The sequence below is a fragment of the Mytilus edulis genome, chromosome 3 (assembly GCF_963676685.1).
Source record: "Mytilus edulis chromosome 3, xbMytEdul2.2, whole genome shotgun sequence".
Taxonomy (NCBI): Eukaryota; Metazoa; Mollusca; class Bivalvia; order Mytilida; family Mytilidae; genus Mytilus; species Mytilus edulis.
Window position 1 is genome coordinate 69,040,235 of NC_092346.1, and position 27,140 is coordinate 69,067,374.

General features: G+C 28.9%; 1 protein-coding gene across 44 annotated transcripts in view; it reads right to left on the minus strand.

Moving 5' to 3' along the window:
- Positions 1-48: 48 nt before the first annotated feature.
- LOC139517267 (ribosome-binding protein 1-like) overlaps positions 49-27,140 on the minus strand; it is a 37,190-nt gene continuing 10,098 nt past the window's right edge. For 2 of the 44 annotated variants that reach the window (XM_071308111.1, XM_071308112.1), the window contains exons 7-25: positions 26,821-26,995; positions 26,286-26,489; positions 25,709-25,834; positions 24,137-24,297; positions 23,234-23,534; positions 22,363-22,458; positions 20,027-20,119; positions 19,653-19,727; positions 19,326-19,418; positions 18,050-18,142; positions 17,523-17,582; positions 15,335-15,400; positions 11,325-11,408; positions 9,817-9,897; positions 9,247-9,393; positions 8,868-8,903; positions 7,891-7,968; positions 6,433-6,472; positions 3,967-4,026 (exon numbers count right to left, since the gene is read on the minus strand). In XM_071308111.1, the coding sequence (XP_071164212.1) occupies positions 4,013-4,026; positions 6,433-6,472; positions 7,891-7,968; positions 8,868-8,903; positions 9,247-9,393; positions 9,817-9,897; positions 11,325-11,408; positions 15,335-15,400; positions 17,523-17,582; positions 18,050-18,142; positions 19,326-19,418; positions 19,653-19,727; positions 20,027-20,119; positions 22,363-22,458; positions 23,234-23,534; positions 24,137-24,297; positions 25,709-25,834; positions 26,286-26,489; positions 26,821-26,995 (2,023 nt within the window). In that variant the 3' untranslated portion in view covers positions 3,967-4,012. Of the gene's footprint in view, positions 4,027-5,767; positions 5,786-6,432; positions 6,473-7,357; positions 7,409-7,890; positions 7,969-8,867; positions 8,904-9,246; positions 9,394-9,816; positions 9,898-11,324; positions 11,409-15,334; positions 15,401-16,065; positions 16,206-17,522; positions 17,583-18,049; positions 18,143-19,325; positions 19,419-19,652; positions 19,728-20,026; positions 20,120-22,362; positions 22,459-23,233; positions 23,535-24,136; positions 24,298-25,708; positions 25,835-26,285; positions 26,490-26,820; positions 26,996-27,140 lie in introns of those variants that run through there. The other 42 variants (XM_071308130.1, XM_071308131.1, XM_071308136.1 and 39 more) reach the window with 39 other exon arrangements.

Genomic DNA, 27,140 nt, shown 5'->3' on the forward strand with positions numbered 1-27,140 from the left:
ATTATTGAATCTGTCAAGTCAATGAAAAATATAAGAAAACAATACTGATAAACTGAATGAAGTTTATTTTGTTACATCTCTGATAAATACATTGTGGTCCTTTCCATATAATAATCCTTAACCGATTCCTATCTTAATGAAAACAAAATGTTTATCACATTACATGAGACAGTAACATAACAGCAACAATAAGCTAACTATACAATGTAGCAAACTCTTTAGCCCATACAACTACACTGTACTATTCAATTTATAATTCATTTTAAAACATCATTTTTTTTTACTGTAGATTTCCTACTGATTTTATATCATGCCAAGCTACACAGATACAATAATTCATTTTCTCATTATTATACTATATTATTTCTTGGTGGAATTTTTTTTAATTTCTAGACAACTGTTTGTCACTTAAACATGTAATATTTTCCTATGCATGATCTTCCATATATTTAACATATCAATATTATAGATTTTAGTCACCTTTGAAATTCAATTTCCGTTAAAAGTTAACAAAACCTTTTTATTGAAACATGATCCACTTCTGAGATAGCAGTGAAATCTGAAACATGATCCACTACAAAGGTAGCAGTGAAATTTGAAATTAAGCCAGTTATATACAGCAGACATTGAAATCGGTATCCATGTACCATGAGGAGGAACCTTGTAAGTGTAAAAAGGCAGTGGAAATAAGATATTTACATAATGAGATACAACCTTAGATAAATCAACATCTTGGATGCTGAACTAGCAAAGTACAACAAAACATGGAAGACAGAAAATAAACTGCTGATGGGACTTAACAATAACATAACCTATCTTTATATACAGTCAGAGGTCACTTAATATCAATATTAGCAGTTGATTTAAATAAAATGTCCTTTGCTCAAGGTCACCTTTAACTTTTTTCTCAGTAATTTTGAACCAATGTTGAATTAAGCAATGTTTCAGAAGATGATGAAAAGGTGGTTTACGATTTATTTCAATGAAATGAGTAAAATATTGTGGGCTTCTTATTTTGCTGCTGGTATCATATATAAAAGTGCAAATTTTTTCCTAAAGTTGACAATGATCAAAAGCTAGTTTTTTCTGATCATTTCATAAAAAATGTAATGACAAATGATTATGTTCGACTTTTCATATATTAATCCAATATATAAACAAACTTTAATGAGCCCTTTCAAAAAAAAAAATCAAACTAGGTCACATATACAACATCTATGTCATCTTCGAAAAATAAGCGAAATGTAAAAGGGTTCAAGCATACTGACTTTACAAAATAATAAAAGTTCTTGCTAAAGGTTCCATAAGTTTCTAAAGTTCTGTCTTGAATTGTGTATGCAAAATACATAAAACTGTATGAACATGAAACCTTATGCTCTTTTAAACATGTTATTCTGAATCCATAATTGACTCTTATTACATTCATTTAATGGGAGTAGAACTGTTTGGCTGCAAGGAATTGCTCCACTTAGAGATGCGTAAAGCTTTGGCTTTTTCTCCTTTAATTTGCATGCAATATCAGGTTTGTATAAATATGGTAATTGAACTTTAAACAATTGTGTAATCCATTTGAAGATCATGGAAGTGGTAGCTATAAATAACTTTTTTATTTTGTTTTCTTCATTGCTCTGCATTGCAAATATGAACCATTTTATAAATCTATACTTGCACTAATGAATAAAAAGTAACTTAATTATACAAATAGATTTTCAAATAAGAGTCAATTCTGGATTAAGTTTACAAAATGACTTTAAAAAGAGCTATTAGCACATACATGTATACTTATAAATAAAGAAAAGAAAATTGACCAAAGTAAAGCGAAGTATAAAAAAATAAGGATTGATAGTCTTTATACACTGTGCATAAGTCTGCCTATATTATTAAGATGTGAGGTTTCGATTGAAGATATGTCTAAATGTGAAGCCATTTATTAAAATCTAATTTATTCAAGGGGACAGGTGTAAGTCTTCCCATTATAGAAAATGATTGGCAAACTACTGATGAGAGTTGAAGATATGTATTTGGCTTATGAGTCTCGTGAATAAAAAACCCAAATGAGACGGAGGTTAACAATAATTCCAATTTTAGTTGGCTTTTATTGGGTAGTTTAATTGAGTTGTATCAAGAAATTATCCCTTGTTTGGCTATCAATGCTATCTCAAATAAAACAAAAACTGCAATCTTCCTGTTGACATGATATTGCTCATTTTAGCAGGTGATATGTAATAAAAAATGTGCTCCTAAATTCTTTTGGTATGTTTCATTGGATTTGCTTATGATATTTACTTAATTTTACACTTTATTCCAAGTTCTTATTGAAACTGACTGTATAATAAGTAAATTAAAGCTGTCCCATCAAAACAAAACAAGAAAACCATAAAAACAAAAAACATATGACTAGATGAACACTTTTACAATGAGTGAATAAAATAATAACGTGCTTAGCCTAGCCTAACTGTGAAGGATATATAGTTAGTTTGCAGTGCAAGTTGTGAGATACAAATGATTAAAAGAAATATGAGGTTATAGAATTTATATTATTATAAATTTTTTTATAGTATAACTTTATTACATATACTCTTTAAAAAAAGTTTTTTCCTTGACAAAAATAAATTTTTGCTTTAATGCCAACAAAAAAGAAGATAAAGAGGTTAATGTCAAGGTGACAGAAACCCAACAACAAATGAACATATAATGGCCAAGAAGAAAATCTATACTTAAAGTATGTGTAAATAAATTTGCAAACAATTAACAATAGGCACTTTCTTTTTCAAAGTTCACTTACTCTACAACATTTATGAGCTAGAATTTAAAAAAAGATTTGATTTGGAGTGCATATTGTACATCTGTATGCCACTGATTTAATCTATGTGTTGACCTTACTTAGATCGATTAATGATGTTCAATGTAAATACAAGAATAGTGAAAAATAAACATAGCACTTTAACTGGGTTCTTATTTCATCTTATAACCACATTCAATGATATCAATAGACAGAATTCATTTATGTTAAAAATATAAGCATTCGTAGGATTCCAATTAAATCCACTTGACTTTAATTATAAAATTTCATTTTGATTTTAGATATTCATAATATACATGTATTAGTTACAACAAAGTGAAAGCCCAAAATATAAACCAATGCTTTTTAGTTTTATCAAAAACCTGTCATAAAATCTTACAACATGAATTAAATTGAGAAAAATCATTAATAAAAATACAACATCCTTTATAACTGGCTTCATTGAATAGTTTATTATATATCAAGTTCATTTTTCTTCAGTTAAGTCTATATTAGATTCCTGTTAGTATGTTCACATTACTTTACGTCAGTTTATCCATGATTGTTATATATATTGCACATGGCAGAGGTTTTTCTTAAGAAAACCAACAATTTTTCACAATTATGTCTTGGTAGTGATAGAACAACATTAAATGGCACACAAACAGCAAAATTATTGCAAAATTAAGCACTAATTTTAATATTGCTAAATATGATTTTCTTTTAACATCCTTTTTTGGTTGTATTTGTTATTTTTATTATATTTATTTATTGATTTTATATCTTATCAATGTGTCATGGATCAATGATAATATTTCTGTTGTAATTTTCTTTTTAACCAAAATGAAATGTCACTCCACCTGGTTTAAATCAATAATTCTACTTAATGCGTAGTAGCAAATGCCTTGATAAACTATGTTTATGATAATGGCAATTTATTTTTGCAATTTTACAGTTTTTCTTGATTTTCCTTTCATCAGTTGAATGAACTTGAATCTAAATTATATCAGATTTAAATTCAGGCATATATTATACACGAGAGAATTATAAATAATCACAGTTAGATATTGTATAATGGACAGTTTATCTTGCTTGTGAAATCCTTTCCTTTATAATAAATACAGTGGATAAACATAATGCAACATTCTAACAACTACAAGAAAGATTATGTCTGTTTAAAGTTGTTTTTCTGGTCCTCCATAATTAACAGCTTACACCTGTGTACCCAGGTCATTTGAAGCAGCCTGAAAAAGACGGAAAATTCGGTCAAAAATCAGCCGTGACATGAAGGAAATCAAATTAAAGATTACCAATTATACAGTATCAACAAAAATATTTAGAATAATCTAACAAGACACCATTAAATGTTAAATGTGTTAGACAAAACCTTCCATCCAATTGCCAACAAGCATTTTAGTAAATATTTTTTATAGTGTCATTTGAATAATAACTATTAGTACTGTATTAAAATATGGGTAACATTTTCAAACTGAAGTCTCAATCCTTTAGGTTTGTTTTTTAGGTAAATAAAAATAAATATAGGTTAGCAATTCAGTATGAAATGATGCACTATTCCTGGAAGAATTGTTATTGGACGGGATATGAAAGAAAAATAACTTTTATTCTACTGTTACTTGACAGAACACATATAAACTTCTTGTTACAGGATTATATAATTAGTTCTTTGAGTTCTAATTCTACTTTGGTAAAGTGCAGTTGAGTGAAATACATTTTCTAGATGTGAGTACAAAATTATTCTAAAATTCTATATGCATGCAAACGAAAAAATGTTTCTTTCTTTTCAGCTAGCTTTAAAATTAACGACATAGGAGGAAAACTTACTGCAAAATGGCAATGAGAAATTCTAAGCAGGAATCTACTAAAACAAATGAACAAAACACTGAAGCAAATTGTCAACATATCAAACACAGGAGAGAAAAGAAGTGTTAACAAATCAAAAAGAGGAGAGAAAATAATTGTGAACATATCAAAAAGAGGAGAGAAAATAAGTGTTTTAAAACATATCAAAGAAAAAGGAAAGAAAATAATTGTGAACATACCTAAGAAAAATAATAGAAACCCAGAGGTATTCAAAATAAAATTATAAAGAAAGAAGAGAAGAGAAGACTTAATTAGAACCTCACTAAACTTCAACATGTACAAGGACAGAAAACAAATTTGTGCATTTGGTCTGTTTTCTTAATTAGAAAACATTTGCTCTTCTCTGTTCATCTAACAACCCTTAAAATAACTGGCCCAAAATTGGAATGAGTCATACAAGGAAGGATCTGAATAAAAATTCCTTATTCAAATATATTTGGGCATAAATGTCAAATGATGCAAAATCATATACACAAAGTTATCAGAATCTTGCATTTGAAGTTGCAAACATAAAAACAATAGAAACTAATATAGTTAATTGCCCTATATTAAAGAAAAAGTCACTGAACAAAGAAATACAAATAAATATATAACACCAAATCAAATTTACCCATCACCATTCTGCAGTTATAAAACTTCCAAGTCCAGATATAGAGAGGTGGAACTAAGACATGTAGAATTTTCACTAATTTTAAGTGTTTTTCATGTGGCCCTTTTCAACCCTTACAGAAGAACTTAAAGCAATAAAACTTTCGAAATTAGTCCACAACTTATTCCATAATTTCCTTTTTTCTCAGGTTCCAAACAAGATGATAAGTGTTAGTATTTTAGTTTGTTGCCACTATCAAAGAAGTTTAAAGTGGTAAAACAAAATGAATGTAGTCTTTTCTTATATTTCAAAATATGTATTTAATACAGTGCAATATATTCTACGTAAGAGTTGAAAGGTTAAAATATTTTTATATATTCAATAGTATTGGTGAATTCATTTATAAGAAAAATTGATTGTGAATTTGTTTGGTCAAATATGCATGCAATATATATAAATCTGACCAAACTGTGATAAATTCTACATAGAGGGCAATAGTGTTTCCTTGTACTCACCATAACCCCTAATTGAGCCTGAATTCAACAGAGAGAGGGGTTAATAAAGGGAACTAACTTTTCAAACAAATCTAAATAAATAACTTCATACAATATGCTTTTAAATTATAAATACATAGAATTATGCTTTGAAATCACAGATACAGATTTATTGCTAAAAAATTGCAATGAAGGTTGTTTCAGTTTCTTTAAGAAAAAACAATTTTAGAAACATACCAAAATTGAAATTCAGAAATAGAAGTACGTTGCTTTGAACACTTTGATATAAATCAAAATTTGTTTCGGTATTTCTTTGATTTTCATTATATTATCAGTCATCTAAACTGAAACTATGTTCAATATGTTTTTGATGTTTGTAATGGCCCTGGCCAATGTTTGTAAAATTAATCCAAAGAAATTCTGTAATTTCAAAGCATAGAAGCATTTAAGCAGCTGTGCATATACATTGTTGTTAGAACCTCAAAATGAATGTAAGTTCACGAAGTTTCTATTTAAATGCTTTTCTAAAATTTACAATTTAATTCCTACAATATAGTGTTGATTGTGATTAACATATTTTAAACCACACATGCATCCTGTTAGTATTAGTCAAGCCTGTTTGACAACATTCCATTTCTTGAGAATCACATGACAAAAGCCTGGCCAATGATTGGTTGATAAAGTACCTGTCATTGGATTAGGACCATTCTTTCGTCTCCGAAACAACTGTCAGTATAACAATATAATTAACTTTTTTTCTTAATTCAGATATATGTTACTTATTGTAGCAAATGAAATTGTTGGAACAAAATAAATGAAAAGCAAAATGTGAAAATTTAATGGGAAAGTGAATTATTTCCCTTCTTTTTGAATTTTAAAGTGAAAGGGATTCTCATCAACTTAAACAGCGTCTTTGAATGATTGACAGGTACAACACACCACAAGTCTACACATAGATACCCTAATGATCATTCAGTGAGCCCACATGTGATTTAAATATATTGGTACAGTGAAGAAGTTTTTTGTTTGTTTACGACAATGGCAGATGAGAATTGATGGTAATAGCTTATATATTGACCCATAGGGCTGGCTACTAGGTGAACCAAATACATTTAAAAATACCAGCTTATATACATGTACTTATAATAATTCATTCAATAGTAACTTGTTTTGTACATAGCATAGCATATAAATATGGGCAACTTATTTTCTACTGAAATAAAATAAATCTTTGCAAATAATTAAAACACAGCAACACTGAAAAGCAACACTAAGAATGGTTGAGTTATATAATATCATACTGCATTCAAATAATATGTGTATAAGCAAAACTGTGCTATTGAAAATTAATGTACATGTACATGTTTGATTATACAAGCAGAAAAATATGCACTTGTGAGATCTAAAGAATTAACTTTTGTCATCTATAAAGCAATTTCAATGAAAGTATAAGGTGCTTAAATAAGGTCTACTAATGTAGAATCAAACATGCACAGAGAAAAAACTAATTTATTAGTTCAAACTAAACAGAAAAAAGATCATACAAAATGAAACTCAAAGAACAAAACAGAGAAATTAGATTAGTTTACATCTATAGTGAGAAAGATATACATTTCATCACCTGTCAAATCAGGTTTCAGACTTGGGCTCCGTAGATTCACTCTAAATGGAGAAAAAATTCAATTACAAAATTATAAAATAAAACAGAAAGATCCACAACCATTTTAAGCTCTTCTTTGATTATTAATCATTTAACCACTTTTAAAAACATCTAACTTCTAATGAAGGAATTTCTGCTTTTTCTAGAAAACTAGCAACCAGATTTCCTTTGAAATATTAACACATTTTTAATGCTTATAAATTGAATTTTTGTTTATCTATTCTATATACCTGTTCCACTATTTGGCCAAATTTAAATTTCTTTTTGCATCAAACAATTTGACATATACACTCAGTCTGATAAAACTTGAATAAAACAAGCTGCATAATCAAAGAAGAGTCTTAAGAAAAAACATCCAAAATTTCAGTGAAAAAGATTAAATTAAGAATATAAACTTTAATCTATCACCAAAATGTAGTATAAAACATGTAATACACAATAAAGAAAGTGTAGAGGTGCTGATATTTTACTCATTTATACGTACCAATTTCTGTGACATCTGTTTATTTGCTGTGATTTCTTTATCTAGCTGTTTTTCTGCATCAGCTAACTTTTTCTTCAACTAGAAAAATGTAAGAACTAAGAATAAAACAAGAATGTGTCCTCAGTACACGAATGCCCCACTCGCACTATCATTTTCCATGTTCGGTGGACCGTGAAATTGGGGTAAAAACTCTAATTTGGTATTAAAATTAGAAAGATCATATCATAGGGAACATGTGTACAAAGTTTGAAGTCGATTGGACTTCAACTTCATCAAAAACTACCTTGACCAAAAACTTTAACCTGGAGCAGGACAGACGGACGGACGGACGGACGCACAGACCAGAAAACATAATGCCCCTCTACTATCGTAGGTGGGGCATAAAAAAGAGGAATACACAATTTTTGTATGATTTTCATTCAACATTGTTAAAGTAAACATGTTAAAATACCATCATCTGACTGAATCCTTTCATTGAGTATAATAATCAAATTATTTTTATCAAGGAGAATTTTTGCTGGTGGGTTTTGTTTTTACTAAATTTTGTTATCGTTTAGAAAATAAATTCTGATGATAACAGTACTACAGTAAAATTTTCATGTGGACCATGAATAAAATAAATGTCACATGTCAAATATACTTGTACCCTCATGATATTAAACCGAACAAGTAGACCTATGAGCTATTGCTCACTACTGATACCCCTGGTTTATCTATTCATTTAACAGGAAGTTGGCAACCAATGGGTATGAAAATTAATCACACCTTAAAGCATGTTCACATGAAGTTCGGGAAGCTTTTATTTGTAGTTCTCCAGAAAATTGCTATGAAATTTCATACATGTCTGTCATATGGAAGAATAAATTAGCATTTGGTCATCAAGAAGTTGATAAGTGATGAATCACTCCTACTCTAACAAACTTATTGGTGTCCCCCCTGTTTTCGATAATTATATATTAACACAAAGTACAACTTACATCTTCATTTTCTTGACTAGGTGTTGCACCGGATGACTGAAATACAGAAAATAATAATGAAATATTCTAATATCAAAATTAATTAATAACACTTTTCTTATTTCAAGCATTGACTATTACCTTTTGTAATTGAATTTTCTGATGCCAGATGTGTTAGAGAAGACTGAAGACAAACTTTTGCCATTATAACAATCAAGATTTGACATAAGCAAGTATCAAAAGTAATTATATTCACTCCTTATCTAATATAATTTCTAAATCATGCCTGTTAAATTTGTTTAACAATTAACTAAAACTTTTTTCTGTGATTTCTCAGGTGTGAATATCTTCTTGTATGTTCTTTTTATTTTTTTCTAATTACAGTAATATACTTATTTACCTTGTTTCTTGCTTCTATCTGTTTGCGTAGCTCATTGACTAATTCTGTTTCTTTGGATAAAGAATCTTGACCTGTTTTTATGATACCATTTAACCTTACATTTGTAGAGGCCAAATCTTTATTACTCTTCTTGAGTTCTTCTATTTTCTTAATAAGAAATAAAATATTCATTATATTACGGGTACTTTAATCTTGCCATTTTACTAGATGTTAAACTATATGATCTAAATAAAAGTTTGATATTTAAGCTTAGTATATTCTATAAAGTATATAAATTTGTATTTATTATTATTTTCTGCTTGAAATCATTATATGCTTTCATAAAATTCAGAATGGAAATAGGGAATGTGTCAAAGAGACAACAACCCGACCATAGAGAAGACAACAGCAGAAGTTCACCAACAGGTCTTCAATGCAGCGAGAAATTCCCGCACCCGATGGCGTCCTTCAGCTGGTAGCTGCTATAAGGGGAATTCCAGTACATTTTTCACTGGGAAAAGAACATGCTTCATTTATAGAAAGCTTAAGTATTCGAGTCTTAAAAAACAAAAAAATCACCAACAATTTTACCTTTAGTAAATCATCTAAATTTTGTGTAATATTATTCTTTTCAATAAGTTCTTCTTCTAATGATGAGATTCTCACTTCAGCCTGTAAACAATCAAAATACAAATAAATCACCAATTATTTCATATTAAAGTTAAATAGATGTAGTACAGTATTGTTTTAATACTTTGTTCTGTTTTTTTCTAAGGTTAAATTAAACTCAAAGCATCTCTACCTTCAAGAAAGTAGGCTGGAATACATCTATTTATCTTTATATTGAAAATAATCAAGTTTTGGCAGTATATGCATTCCATTGTTGTTGTTTTTTTTTTTTAATTTTCTTCATTTGATGAAAAAGATTTTTATTATTTATACAGTAACGCCATAATTAATCTTGTGAACTCAGAACCATTTGAATGAATTACACTATTCTCTCTTGTTTTTTTTAATTTATTTAAAACTTGTATTTTAAGTATCATATTGAAAAGGAGTGCAATATAAAAAGTGATACTACAAATGAAATGTATTCATTGGCTTTTCCTATCCTGGATTGCTTCATTTTCATTTAATGTTTGTATGGTTACTTGTATGAGGTAGTTCTTTTTTTTTTGTGGCAAGGTATATTTACCTTTAGTTTTCTCCTATCATATGCATTATCATTTACTCAATCAATAAAAGACACAGAAATAAAGAAAGGTGCATGAGTGCACATATGCAACACCACAAAAGCACAAAGGGATTCATAATTGGCAAATGTGAAATTTTCTTAATTGCTGTCTCATATTAAGCTGTGTCTATGCTGATGAAGTGCAACAACCTAATCGATAGCCCAAAGGGAATCTTTACCGGTAAACTTGTAAGAATTGGATATTGCCCACTTTGTTTTTCTTTGTATTTCACTGTAGGTAACATATTCTATTCTTCAAATAAATGATCTCAATGACAAACATGCTAAATTCAAACGGAACTAATATCTTTGTAACCACATAAAAAATGATTTTTAAGCCAACCACCAAAAAAGGTCAGGATTTTGCAAATAAAAATAATATATACAATGTATATCATATATAAAGAAAACAAGAAAATATCTCAATATAAAAAAAATCCCTCTGCTTTATATTTTACCATTAATTCTCTGAAAATATCTTATAAAATTCAGAATTAGTTATGACACAATGATAAAATGATCTACTGTCCAAACACAACCTTGTCCAAAGAGAAAAATATTTTAAAATCAGACAATGTTGCACACAGTGCCGTACTACTAGTAAATGTCTTTTTGGGCCCTAAATGTACACTTATCAATAAAATGTTCTTCTCTTCTGAAACCTTAACATTTTTTCGTCATACCATGTACCTAGGTCAAAGACAGCTTGTTAAACTTAGCTATAGCCTCTCAAAAGATTCAAAGAATATAGAAGTGTGTAAAGTCTGAGAATTATTCATCATCAATTTTTGAAGTAAGTAATGTGTGTGCCTCATGCTAAGAAATTATCTGGAGTCATTTCACAATCTATTACACATATTCACACCTCCTTTGCCTTATTTTGTAACTGTAAACATCTGTCTTCTGAATCTTTAAGTCTATCTTCTAAACCTGTGACCTTTTCTGTCATCTGAAATACCACTTGTAAATACAATATTTCATTTTCTCTGTTTTACTAACAAAAACTTCCAAAGGTAATAAAGGAAAAGGTTCATGAAGTGTCAAAATTGGCCCTAAATTTTTTATTTTTTTTGAAATTGGGCCAAAAAAAATAATATACATAGAAATACTTGTGATATTACTATTAAGACAAAAAAATTTTTTTTGGCACCTTCCTTAATTTTATGAAGCTATGACCCCTTAAATAAGCATATTTTGTATTTTATGGCAATTATGGTAAATTTTTCTCAATTTAGAAAAACTTAAGAAAAAAAAATGAATAAAATTTGTCTTGTTTATATACATTGTCTCTCTAAACTTAAAGGGGCACTAGCTACGAGATATATAAAAAATCGAAAGTAGGATTTTTTTTTGTTCAATCAATAATGAAAGTGAAATAGTGAAATAAGAATTTGCTTTTATCAGCTAAAATGGTTCAATTTTGTCAAATTGAGCCCATAAACATTGATAATGACTTATTCACTTGCAAGTGAATAATTCGACCTCATTAAATCCGTATTCATGTGAACTCCTATTTAACCCCGTAGAAAGAGATAGAATAAATAACACATGCATTGTCCGTGTACGGAAATTTAAAGGAAAAGAATGTCAACATTGAAAGTGAAACAAAGGTCAATAATTTGATTACAAACAAAATCATTTTCATTCATAAAGGTAAAAATGACGATAAAAATACATCTTTAATCTATAATACAAAATTTATCAGACCTATAAAAATCCAATTGAAAGAGTTGCTTAATCTATTTATATCCATGTTTATGTTTACATCGCTTATATGGTCATATAAGGTCAACTAGACAGTTAATTAGATGGCGTCTTGGCTAAAATTTCCACGAAACGAAGCTACATCTTATTGAGACCATGTCCTGTAAATTGTTTATTTTATACTTTTGATAGTTTGGAAAATGTTCAACATTGTTATAAATAAAATATGAGAAATTGAGTCAAATCGGTGAACATGAATTTGGCAGCTAGTGCCCTTTAAAGAACAAAATATGAAATTGTTGTGGCCTCCATATACATGTATACAAAATAACATATTTGTGTGTGTCACTCATGACCTTCTATGTACCGGTATCAGTAATAGAAAATAAGGTATGCAGTTTGAACTAAACATATTCAGTGATTTTATAAATTTTTAAATATTTCTTCAGTTTTATCCTCTGTTTTAACACTTTTTAGAATGATGAAATGTGTTGCATGATAGAAAGCTGCAATTATAATACTGCTCAAACATAAGCAAGCTGTCTTGCTGAAGTGTTACTTGCATGCTCCTCCTATCACATTAGTTCATTCAAAGAGTTTAACTACTGAATTTTTATGTATTATTTTCTAGGTCATGAAGGGTTAATCTGAGATGAAATGAAGATGATATAGAAGCCTGCTGTGCAGTTCATCATGCACATGGAATTAGTGTGTTAATTATATATCATCATTTTTATAAGAAAGATCCACTCAGACACACTTAATATTGTACAACATAATAAAAGATTGTTGTTCGCAAAAAACAAAACAAATGCCCCTCTCTCTTTCACACCTATCCTGGTTATGAATATCCGTTATTCTAAAAATAGAATAATTATCAACTCCTCATATTCAAAAGAACAGCCAATTTTGAAAATTTTGTGTTGACAAAATCTCCTGTATGTAGAAATGACAAGGTCTGTGTTTAACTATGAGAGATCCCTAAAACTCATTCTGCTTAAAGCTCATTCAGAAATTTTTGCTATGTTTTTGTTATTCCGAAAATGCATTAAGACTAGTATCACATCAATTGTAATTCAAATCTTCATTTCAAATCGCATGTAAACAATGGAAAAGTTTCAAAGTCAACAATTTTGGAAACTTGGAAAAGAGATGTGCCAATGAAAAGAAAACTGTGTACCAAATATCAATGAAATACCAATATAGTTTTCTCTCAACAGACCTTATCACAAATCCTAAAATATACAGCACACCATTATCTTGGAAACTCTTTTAGAAAAAAAAAATTGTGATAATATATCCATTTTGTATTTTGCATCAGACAAATAAAAATCATAAAAAAACCCCAAAAAACTGATATGCAGTATCACTGATATTTCATTTCAGACTGAAACTAGTGCAATACATTTCTTTCCATTGCTCTAGACTGCTTTCCAAAAATGTTTCAGTCAACTTAAATAGATCATACAGATGACTTATTATCAATAACTTTCAAGAATGTACCTTGTAACTTAACTTAACTCTAACAGAAACAATAATAAACACAAAATAATCAAGATAACAGTTTATTAAAACATGAAACCATGAAAAATTGACATGAATCCCTTCTTTCTTTTGTCTTAGAGACTACATAATTCACTTAAATATCCACTAAATCAAATAACAAATTATATAAATTAAACTAATACATTCAATAAAGCATTAAATATCATACCCATATATAGCTATATCTTACAATCAATATCTTTTACACTCTTAAGTTTTTTTTGTTTTTACAAAAAGAAGAAATTTCTGATTTTGCACTATTCAATCATTGATTCAATGATTGGTGTTTTCATGCCCCTTTTTTTTTTAACCATTTTTGCTATTTTTTTATCAGTTTTTATTGGTGGAGGGAGCTGGGGTGCCCAGGGAGAACCACAGACCTTGTGTTAGAAAACTGACACTTAAGATTTGAGTCAAGCACCTGCCCTGTGTGTGATTTGAAATTTACAATGGCATTGTTGAGTCTAGTGAAACAGTTTTTTAATTCAATTTAATAAAATCTAAAATAAATTTAGAAAAGTAAAAGAATTAAGCAGATTGTTCATACAAATTTAAAGTATACTGTATCCATAGCTTTAAGTCTAGATTTGCATTCCATAGAAAATAAATATGATCCATTCATTTACTGTATTCTGAACAACATATTTTTCCTAAATCTTCAAAATTGGCACTAATAATTTTAAACTGGAGGATAGTGAGGAGCCATCAAATAAGGCCTCGATCGAGCAAGCAAGTAAATTGTGCTGCATATTAAAAATAATTAAGGTCATTCTATTCAAACATAGCTATACCCAAGGAAGGCAGAAATTTGGCTGAAGCATCCCTTATTCATTGCAAAAATACATTGGGTGTTAAAATTAAGAGCTGAAACAATTATGGTACTTCTGTAGTGGGATGATTAAGTTGAACTAAAATTTTGACTATGATTTTCAAAGTAAGGCTTTATTCCTTTAAAAGCCATAAACCATAAACCTTCTATTAGTGTTAATTAATCATGCAATGTTTCATAACCCAATTCAAAGGAGTTTTAAAGTTAAAAAGTGGTAATGATTTGTGGCAGACAGACAAGCTCATCATTATTTGCCTTCCAATGAATATTTGGTTGGGCCCTAATTTACAATTACTAATACAATTTTTTTTAGACTAATGGATAAATTTCAATATTTCAATATTTTTAGAATTAAAGGAGATGTTTTAAATAAGACCAAAAGACAAATTAATTATTTCTTTGATGTCAAAAATTGATTATCGACACTTAAACTTATTTTCAATACAATCTTCTAAATACCCATATAATCATTCTTCACTTATCAAATAACAAATTATCCTTATTTGTATGACCATAAACAAAATAATCTTCATTTATATATCATATATATATATATTTATATATTATATATGTTAAAATAATGTATATTTTATGTTATACCTAACAATTTAAGCGTAAATCTTATCGCATGTGTCAAATATAAATATACAAATGTGATGATAAGTCAGTTAATATTACAATTCTATCTACCAATACATCATGCATCAAACTTATATCAAGAAACCACAGCCATAAAATTAAAGAAAATAAAGCAGGATTGTGTGGTTAATTTTCCAAGTTCTTCCATATCATTTTACCTCATCTGTAATTTTTGTTATACTTTTCTCTAAACATCGATAAGCAAAGTCCAATTCACCTAATGCCTAGAAGGAATGAACCACACACACTATTATTATCTGTTAATATCAATACAGCTCAAATATTGGCACTGACTTCATGCTTTATAATAGCATACCATTAAAATGATAATAACAATGAAAATAACATAACATTAGTATTATTTTAGTTTAGAATGAAATGTTCAATAAAGCAAAAAGTATAGAGATAAGTTGGTCGTTTCTTATTGCATGATGATTCAGATGCTTTAAAAAAAGGTTTTTTTCGCAATATCTTAAGCTCCTTTTTTACAGTTACGAAACACAATCTCATACTGACGTCTCAAACAATTTCAAAATTTATTAAAATTATTTTCCTAAGCATTTAAAAAGTCCTTTCACCGATTACTCAAAAAAAAAAAGTACCCCAAAAAATGAAAAAGTAAATTCCAACTATAATTTTCTAAAAGATATGATATGGATAAAGAAAAAAGTTAACCGGAAACTTTTCATAGCTTTCAGCTGCTTACCAAGATACAAAAGCTTTAACATTCTGTTTACCCATAATTCATCAAAATAATATATATCAAGAACCATGATTACCTCCCATACACACATACAGACACAACCCATATAAATAATCCAAAAAAACAAAAACAAAAATATATCAACCATAGAATTTAAGAATACCAAAAATATAATTAATTATACAATAAACTTTAAGCACTAAATGTGAAAACAGTTTATATGAATGACAACATGTAAAGCTATGCTACAATGTCTGGATGGTAAATGATGATGATGAGGCTAGTGATGGTGAAGTGAAGATGGTGGTGGATCTTGGTATGATTCACTGCAAAATATTAAGTGTGATTATAAATGCATGCTACACCTCTATACAGCATTTGTGAAACCAAAGAATTTCATTTCACCCTTGGAAAATATTATCAAACATTTTGCATCTTGTTTGCTTTTGAATTTTCTTTCACCATTGGAAAAAAATATCAAAATTTTTATGTCTTGATTGCTGTTAAAGAGTTTTTCTGTTCCTAATACTAGCAAGATGACTAAATTGAGTGCAATAAGCCTATATATCAATAAGAGCCAATTTATTGCAATGGATTGATCAATAGCCAATATATTAGCATGCATCGATTTAATAGTCATGTACACAAGTCAACGTACATGTACTATACCAAGTACAAACTATAGTCATTAGATAAAAGTACAAAAGCCAATATACAACAGCTTATATACTACATTGAGCACCATGATCATGCATTATAATCCTAATAAACTTGGAATTAATTATTTTTAAATCACTACATATTCTTGTTACTTAAATACTTATTTGTTGAATGACAAACTATTTTAGAACTTTTTTAAGTAAGATAATAGCATAATCATGTATAAGTTTACAAAATATGCCTTTAAAGCAAAATGACAATGGATTAAGGTGCAAAAGACACATGAAAAATAAAAATGTTATTTGTTAATTTGACAAATATTGGAAAATTTAGCAAAAGGGTAAGGAAACTTTTTTTGCATTAAACATATCTTTAAAACAGACTTGTTTTTAATTTTTACATTATTAATTTCACCTTGACCAACAAAACACAATGAAATATTCAGTCATCAGTATTTCTTTCTGAAATGCCCACATGATTGAGTTAATACCTTTTAATGTTAAATGCAAATTTTAAAACTTTAACAGATCATATTTACAATTGTTCTTGGCCTAAAACAAGAAATGATCTGCCTTGTTAGCAAAGTTAAGTTTGAATTGAACCAATGATTAAATGTCAGCTGAAGCTACATGCATTAATGATATTATCTGCTTTCTTATTTGATGTGGTATGACTTCTATTATAATGTAAATCTAAGCTTTATATAAGCATGTGAATAAATGTGCATTTACAATATCAATCAACTCATGCATTTACTCAGAAATGGAAATATGTGACTTCTATGTAGAACTACTTCAACATTTCTTTTTTATAAAGTTTATTCAGGCGTATTACAACTGACTTCCTATGTACACTTATTTCTTTTTTATGTAAGTCTTCACCAGCATTGTAAACAAACTTTCTGTAAACTGTCAATTGCTATCACAATAAAAATGTGAAATCTAAATCAACATTCAAAACATAGCATTCTATATAACACTCACCTCTGCACTGCCTTTAGATTTTTCTAATTCAACTTTTAATGTTGAATTGTCTTGCCGCGACTGTAAAACAAACAAGGAAAAATGATAAGCAAAAAGTTGCATGCTTTTTTTCACACCCTTGCTTGTAATTCAAGGTGTCACAAAACAAAATGTAGGCTTTTAAAAGGTCTTACGCGTTACCATTCATCACTGTAAAGTTTTTGATTTTTGAAGTCATTCTGATTATTTTTTCATGAGAAAAGTGTGATGTAACTATTTGAACAAATAGATAAACAGATTCACAAACTGTCGGACAAAGTGAATATAATATAGCCCTCATTCATAGAGGGGGAAATGATGTGAAACAAGCACTTATTACATCAGATTTTTACCATTTTAAAAGTATGTGTTTTTCTATAAACATCTTTCCAGAAAAGGAGTGACAAAATTTTTATCTGTTTTCAATATAAAATATAAAAGTTTTTCAATATTTTCAATCTGTATAAGCATCTAAACAATTCAATAATTCTATTAATATAAATGAATACCTGCTCAAGATCTATTTGTAATTCTTGTAATTTCTGTTGCCACTTTCTTTCTTCACCTTCAACACTATTCTCCAACTGCTGTAATTTATTTTCCTGAAAATAAACAAGATTGTCAGGTGATTGACTAACGCTGAAGATAAATCTGTGATAGGGCCAATTGTTTAACTTCTTGAATTTGAAGAAATAAAGTATACTATAAAACTATTTTACTAAATCCTTCAGATATTCATAAGACAAGTAATACTGTCAAACAGTAAATATGAATTTTTATCAGTAAAGTACAGTCAAACCTGGTTAAGAGACCACCTGCTTTAAGCAAAAAACTGTGTTAAGGTAAAAGACCACCAATTTTAGATCCCTCTGTAGTACAAATTGAACCTGTATTTAAATACCACCTGTCTTAAGAGACCACTTTTTTGCTGTCCCTTAAGTTCTCTTAAAACAGGTTTGACTGTATATATGAATTGTCTTTTCTGACATATGAGTAAAAACAAAAGACAGCTTTGATTACGGCCTTCCAACTTTGAGCATTTCAGAAAAGAAAGGATTTCCCTATTAATGAATTGATGCAAAGGTCAGTTTTACCCCCAAAAAAATAATTTTGCCACAATACATCTTTTAAATTGTGAACAAATGTTCATCTAGAAAAGAAATCAAGACAAATGGAGTATTTATGCTATATTTTTAGTTTATAAAAACCAACCATTTCTTCCAAAATCAATCTAGTAAGGCAATTTTAGCTGTAATCGTGATTATTACTTTTTTTCTATATTGGCAGAATTCAATTCTATTTAGGCCAAAAAAAAATGTCAGTTTCCTGCTTCCAAGGCAAATAAATCAGGGTCGGAAGGTCGGGATTTTTTTTTTTTTTTTTTTTTTTTTTATTTTTGCACTCCCTGTCAGATTTGCAGTCGGTTACATGTCATATTTGGTTAGGGTCCTGTACCCCAAAATGATTTAATCCCTTTAAAGAAGCTTTACTTGAATAATTCTCCCAGTGCAGACATTTTTTAAACCTTAATTGTAGCACATTTGTGCTGGGAGCAGCCATTTTGATTGTTTGGGCATAGTAAAATACGGATTTGGATCGGAAACGATTTTTTTCCGGATTTGAATAAAAAGATCTAGGGTCTGAGTCAGGGTCAGTCAGGAAACAGACATATATATTTTTTTTGGCCTTACAGAATTAACCATCATCAGACTGTTACACCATTGTACATTTATTTGTATTTTAACTACAGTGTACATGTACTGTTTTAATCAATATAACACTTACTGTAGTCTGTAAAACTGTTTTGAACTCCTCAACTTGGGACTCTAATCTTTTATTGTCTTCTAATAATTTTGAGGAATCATCTGATTTGGCACTCTGAAAATGATGTATAAAATCAATTGATTTTTTTTTCTAAATTTTCCTCAATGAATGTAAATATGATAAACAAAATATTTAATTTTCAAATAATAAATAAACTTGCTAGTAAAGTACTTTTAAGTTTACAAACATTTCAATATAGATAATTCATTTTCAAAATTCATCTTTTGCTTAGTCACTCAATATAAAACACCCAAGAGAAATGAAAGTATACAATTATTTTGTACTTACTCCTTTTTGTGACTTTACAGTGACTAAATATGTCTGAACCTCCTTTTCAAATGTGGACATCCAGTCTTTATGAACCTAAATAAAAATCAAAAAGCAATCTATGAATTCTTTTCTAACTATACTTTCAACAATTTCCAGTTTTCAATTGAAAGCCACACATGACTGACTGATTGTTAAAAATAAATCACTAATAAAAGAAATATCAAACCAAATGAAAAGATTTAAGATCATATACTTAAATATTTTGTTAGGCATATGTGGTATTTTCCTATCATTTGCTTTGACTGGTACAGGATATGTTACATTATTTTGCAAATTATTTTTTCATTATTTCATACAAACAATTTTAGAATCCATGTAAAAGAGGTACTTACTAATTTTTCACTAACTTTGACATCAGGAAACAACCTCTGAAGTAATGCCTGGTCTGTCTTTTGTGCATTTGTGACCATAACCAATTCTTGCTCCTAAAATAAAATTTTATTGTTCAAAATACATAAAGAAACTAAATGTACCCTTTTAAAACTGTCTGAAAACACTACAAAATATAATCTTCTATTAAATCGTATAGCTTACCTTTTTACTGTTTGCATGATACATGTACTTAGTTCAATTTACAATAAACTGTATCTGAATTTACTGCAAATAATGCAATTTTATATCACATATACTCTTATACCTGACACAGATAAATGTACACAGAATTTCCTGAAATCGTATAAATTAGTCCATTCCACAAAATTTGCAATAAATGCACACAATAATTTATTAATTTACAGCAATATACATTTTTTAATTTTGACTAATTCAAACAAAATTTCTATTGAATGAAATGAAGTTGAAGATTAATCTTGGAACACGGTAAAGCTTACATTTGAAAATAGTTTGAAAATTAAAAGATTTACAGATAGGGAAATAATGTGTTCATAGGACACCACACCTTCACATCTCTGTGTTCAAAGTTCAAAATAAACAATAAACAATGCATGGATTTGTTATGATATATAGCATTTCATGTGTATTTTAAACTAGTTGCATCAAATTTAGCATCCAAGATGACCTTTGCAGAAAGCTGGTGGTCATATGATCTAATAAAACATTAATATAAACACAAATATACAGACAAGCCAGTGTTTTCCTTTTTTCACTAAGGTAAGGTGGGTGTTTTAAAAAAATAACTTGCACGCGGTTGGTTTTTTTTTTAAATGTCCAACCTTTTTTAATTTAATGTGGGTGCACGTGGGGGTCACAGAAATAAAGATTAGTATAATATTCACATTTTATGGAGTTGAACAAACATAAATAGAAGTAGTCATATTAATTGTCAAATATTCTTTGATTTTATTTTTTCAAAAATTTATCTCTTATCTCTTCTTTCATTTACAATTTTATGCATCAGCATGGATTTAAGGCCTTTCGATCCAGGTTTCTGTTCTGTTTCTTGCTTTTGTGCCGTATTTTTGGCACACAGAACAGTAGTATCCTTCCTCTGTGATTATAACAATATAAGTCATTTGAAGTCTTGCTCATATTTGTCTTCACTTGTGTGTCTTTTCCGTTGTTTGGTTGATTTTTGTTCAATTTCCACAACTTCAACATTACTATCAATTTTTTTAAACTTATTTGGTCTAGTATTTTCTTTATCATCATCGTCATCTTCCTTTCTTTTCCCCCGATTGATTAATGAAAACATTGAAATTTGACGATTGGACGCCATCTTTGTCAATGAAAACAAGGCGGGATTTGTATTCAAATTTTAACGGAACGGAACGGAAAAAAATCCGGATTTTGAAAAAAAAGCTGACCACCTCCTAAAATCGAAAGGTGGTCGGCTTTCAAAAGAAGGTGGTCGGCACACCCGGCTTAAATGCCGAATGGAAAACACTGCAAGCACATGCAATCATATAAAGACAATATTCTAGGTCATAATGGATATTAGAACTAAGTTTCAAACACGAAATGAGCACAACTTAACGGTGAACTTTTTTGAGAATTTAAGGTGGTACCTAACACTACAGGAAGATAACTCTGTAAAATCAGCTAAACATTTTAATCACGTTGTCTTGTTAAGGAAATATTAAGCTTCTCAATGATCAAAATTAGTGTTTGTCAAACTGCTACCATTTTTTTCTGAGAAAGTGATTGGTTCAAGTTTTTTGAAAGTTTTATATTTTTTTCAAAGGGTCAAAGTTAATATTCTGTCAAAATTTTATGAAAATTAAACAAGCCAAATTAATTTTAGTCGAGGTGTTGGGTACCACCTTAACCTGATGCAGGGCAGATGGACCTAAAAAATAGTCACTTCAATTATAAAATAGTATGTCTCCCAAAACTATCAAAGGTAGAGATAAACCTTGGATACAGTAAAAATAAGATTACCCTAAACCAATATTTCATTTCTAATTCTTATAACATTTTTAATAGGACAGTTTTCAAAGCAAGCACATTTAACTGCAATAAAAGAGTCACATGTGCATTGTAATACAGATACATCCTTCTCAGTAAGCAAAGGAAATAGATCACAATCATGCATTTTATAAAAAATAAAAAGAAGACCCCTACCCTTAATGTAAAGAGTTACAAATGATTTACAACATCTATTGATAAAATTAAAATGCCAATTTGTGCAATAATTTTAAAATGAAGCAAAGAATTAAAATCAAATATTAAATGAATTTAGTGTTAAATTAAAATTTTGTTTTGTGTTTACCTTTGTTTCTTTAACTGCTTTCTGAACTTTGTCAGAACAAGACTTTTCAGTTTTATCTAAAGCATCCATTGCTTTCCAATTCTTTTCTCTTAAGTCCTACATTAATCAAAATAGTTGACATTTAATAAAATCAAAATGGGAGAAAACAACTAAATTTGATGTCATCAAAAATTGAAAAGTTTGATTCAGCCTTTTTAAAAAGATTTGGTCAATAAGACATTTATGCATATATATTATGTGTAATAATGTTTATTCATCAAAACTAACCCACTACATGCTTGTTAGCAACATTTTTCATTAAGAGTTATACATATAGTATTGTCAATTTATTTGTATTCAAATCTAAAGGTATTTATGCATAAGAAGAGAATTTGCCAGAAGATATTCTCTGAATATTTCTATTCTATCAGCAGAGACATACATAATAAGTTAGTGTTAATAATCAACGTAATTATAAATACACCAATACCACAGAGAATACATGCTAATAAACCTCATTTTTCAATTTGTGAGAGAAAAAAACTATGTCAAAAACCTGTTTCCTTCAAAGAACCATGAAATTTACAAAAGCATTTTTTAATTACTACTTATAATCAGAATATAGTTAAACAGTTTGTTGAAATTTGTTAAGAAACCATTTATACTAAAACACCCACTGTTTAATAACCATTTATGAAAATCATTTTTTTCATTACTAATAAATTGTAGGGAAAGAGGTTTACGCCAATAGACATTCACTAAATCAATTGAATTGTCCACAAAAATGTCTTATGCTATTATGCATTTAATCACTTTCCATGTATAAACTAAGTTTAAATATCTGTTGTTACATTAGATTATATTCTCTGATTGGTGCTGTACTAATACTTACATTATTCTTTTTCTTTTGTGCATCAATTTCAGCTTGAAGTGTTTTCAGCTGTTCAGTTTCTGATGACACTGCAGACTGTTTCTTCCCAATATCGGCCTTGACATTAGACAGTTCTTTAGTTTGGTTGTCGTATTGACTCTTGAGATTTGAATTTTCATTTTTCAAAGATTTTAATTGTTCTTGCATATTATTCACTTCATTTTTCTGTGATGTTAGCTGTTCTTGTATCTTTGTAATTTCTTTCTTTTTAGTTTCAACTTCTGTTGCTAATTTCTTCACCTCAACTGTTTTCTCTGATAATCTGTAAAATCAAGCATTGTTTAAAATGTTGACTGATTGTTAATGGATCCTTAATGCCAAGTGACAAATATATCATGCAAAATCATGCAAAATCAGAATGATAATTTGGTAAAATGATACGAAGATACCCTGCATTGTACTTGATCAACGCCCTAACCATACTTTAGAACGTATTTTCACAACAGATAACAGTGTACAAGACATTTTATTTATACCAGTAAGGCTTAATTGTCTGACATTTGTGCCAACAATCATGCCTATACATCTTAAAAAAAGAAGAAAAAAAATAGGACTGCAAAAAATGTATTTTATAGCTGACTAGTTGTCCTCCCATCTATTACAGGAATTTTCTAGAAAAAAAGATCAATGCTCAATGTCAATCTTTGTAAGAAAAGAAAAGTATAATTTTTCACAATGACTAATATTTATATGCAGGAAATAAATGTAAATAACCAGAAAATCCTTTTGATTGGTGCATTTTATAGTGTTTCTACTATTTATGTTCTCATAAGTAATAACTTTATCTTCCTCTCAGTTTACATGTAACCAAAAATATTTTTTTTGTAAATGTGAAACTTTTTTAAGGATTTTGTTCACTCTTACATTTTTTCATGATCAACCATTGTAATTTTGTTTCCACTTGTCCCATTATGTATGTCTCCATTTGGTGCAGATGCTGTTTTAGCAGATTCTTCTGACTTCACTAATTTCTCTTTTGTCATTTTTACTTCATCATCCAACCTTTTCTTTTCTTCCTGAATTTTCTGTTAAAAAAGAATATAATTATAAAAGTGACAAAGTGTGTATTGTCAAGAAAATGATAAAACGACTCACATTGTCTTTTACATGCTGCAGAGGTTGTAATCTCAATGCCTGGCACTCGGTATTTATGGATATTTAAGCAACTCAGCTTTTCATAATCTATTTGTCATTAATAAAATATAATATTAATAAAACTGGCTGCAACATGAACAGAAAGGAATTAAACAGACATCTGAATGTTCAACACATGCTGACAAAAAAAAATTATCAAGACAATTTGGTATGCATAATTCAAGTATGTTGGACTAACAGAAGTTTCCCTGGCAAAATGTAAAAATGCATACATGTATGTGAATTTTTTTTCCCTACTACTGAAAAGATAAATTGATCAGTGAACACATTTTTTTTCACTCTGTAAAGACTTCTTAAAAAGATCTAAAGGTCTATATATCCACACTTGGCTATATCATAAGGTTAGGCTTAAATCTTGCGAGAATATTTTTCTTGTGCTGACAAACTTTAACATCATATTCTTAAAAAACACATCAATGTGCTATTTTTTTCTTACACATGTACACATTATAGTTTTTAACCTTTACATTTGGTTCTTGCAGAGTATTATTATCAAAAAAAATAACAAATATTTGAGATGATAGCATAAATATAACATAAAGATGGATCACTGACTCCTGCAAGTAATAATATAAATACTTTACACTAAATATTTGAAAGCTCTTTAAGGTAAAAAGTTTTCAAATTTCAAAGCATTCTATTATGCATAAAATGGTTTTTATCATTGATAAACTGGAATAAGCTTCTACCAGGAAACATTTGTGAATCATGTAATAAGTCAATAAAAATTGATAAACCACCAAATCTTTCCCAAGCATAGAAATAAATGCAAAATGTAACCAAATTATTCCAAGCTATGACAAGAAAAAAGTCATTGAAATGTATTCTGACATGCAAAGCAGTTACACAGTTCACAAAATAAAATGTTTCTTAAATAACTCCTTTTTGCTATCTTTCACAATGAATGATGAAGGGTGTCTGAATTTCAGACTGAAAAGCACACAATCTAAATCATTCATGGAGAAAAGTAATTTCAAACAAATCTCATGCATTGGTATATTTATATGCCAAATATTATTCATGGCAGGCTTTGCAACATGTTGTTGATATTCACATGTTCATCTATAGATTTCTCTTGAAATTTTGTGTCAATGAGTTGGTTCATCTATGTATAAAGTAGATAGAAGTTAACAAGCACAGTTCAAGAATTAGGACAGATATATAAACAATGCAAGAGAAAAGATAAACATGTTTGTGTGGTCAAACATCCATCTTTTATTTAACATGGCCAGCGATTCTGAATATAGACTAGTTAATACTGCATAAAAAAAAACTATAAACCTTCAGTTCTGTTTGAAATTCAGATTTTTCTTTTTGAGCTGTATCCTTTTCTTTTTCAATTTCTGCAAGCTTCTTTTCAACAGCTTTTAAGGATGTCTCTAATAAACTTCTATCTTGTTCAGCTCCCTGTATTCAATAGCATATTGCATGCAGTTATCATGATACCAATACTACAGTGACTATAATGTCATCTTTGAGATTGAATATTAAAAAGACCCTTTTTACACTTTAGGTCTTAATTAAAATTAACAAGCATTGGACATCTACCCAAATCTCTATTCACTCACATTTGACCACTCTTCAGAAAGTTACTGTTTTTGATTGTGATTATGACTGGTCTAACTTTATATAGTTATCTAACATGAAATATAATTAAATCAAGTAAACTAGTCAAAATATTTGTAAATACAGACTGCATTGATGCTTATAAAAAAATATACTGATCCTTGTTTCAACAGCCAAAACAAAAAAAATATAAAAATTGATGTCTAGTAAACCAAAAAATCACCATCAACCTTTACAAATACCATTGGGTTTAAAAAGGGATAGAATATATAAATCAGCTCTTAATACAAACCTTTAACTTGACTTCTAATTCTTTTGACACATTATCATTTCCTGATAAGGCTTTATTAAGATCCTGTAGTTGACTCTTAACATCGGAACATTCCTTCTCTGCAGCCTTTAAGTTCTTTGATAAATTATTTTTCTCTGCCTCACTCTTTCTCAACTGTTGATTAACTTCTTCTACTCTCTTTGACCAAACACCTTCACTATCACCCTGCAAAAATTGTACATAATTATCAAATAAAATAAAATAATTGAAGATAGTAACTTGTTTTTCATTGGTAGTCTGCAAACAAATCAGGCACTTTTAATGATCAAAAGTTCAATATTGCCAATCAGGTGTATGGTTAGCATGAAAAATATGGTTGTCTATAAATGCTTACATCTGTTTCAATTGAATTCCAGTGAAAAAAATTCTCATTGGATGATTGGCAATCACTAAATTATTGAAAACTGCAATTTAAATCTTCAAATCATAACTGTGAATCATTTCAGAAATATGTAAGAATCATGTAACGCATGTTAAACACATTAATTAGATATACCTGTACTCCAATTAATTTCTTCTTTTCTTCTTCATATTTAGAAAGTTTACTCTCCAGTGCTCTTTTGGCATTTTCACTAACATTCAATTTAGAACAATTATTTGACAATTCATTTTCCATTATGGAAACCTTTTGTCTCAAACTGTTAAATTCTGCTTGAGGTACAGCTTCAGCCCTACAATACAAAAACAATGTTAATATTTTCCACTGTAGCTATTTACTACAGTCTTGCCATTTCTTTTTGAAAAAAATGCTATGTCAACTTGCTGAACTTAGATCACTAATTCCTTGAGTCCATTTCCTTCCATAAACTTGATAAA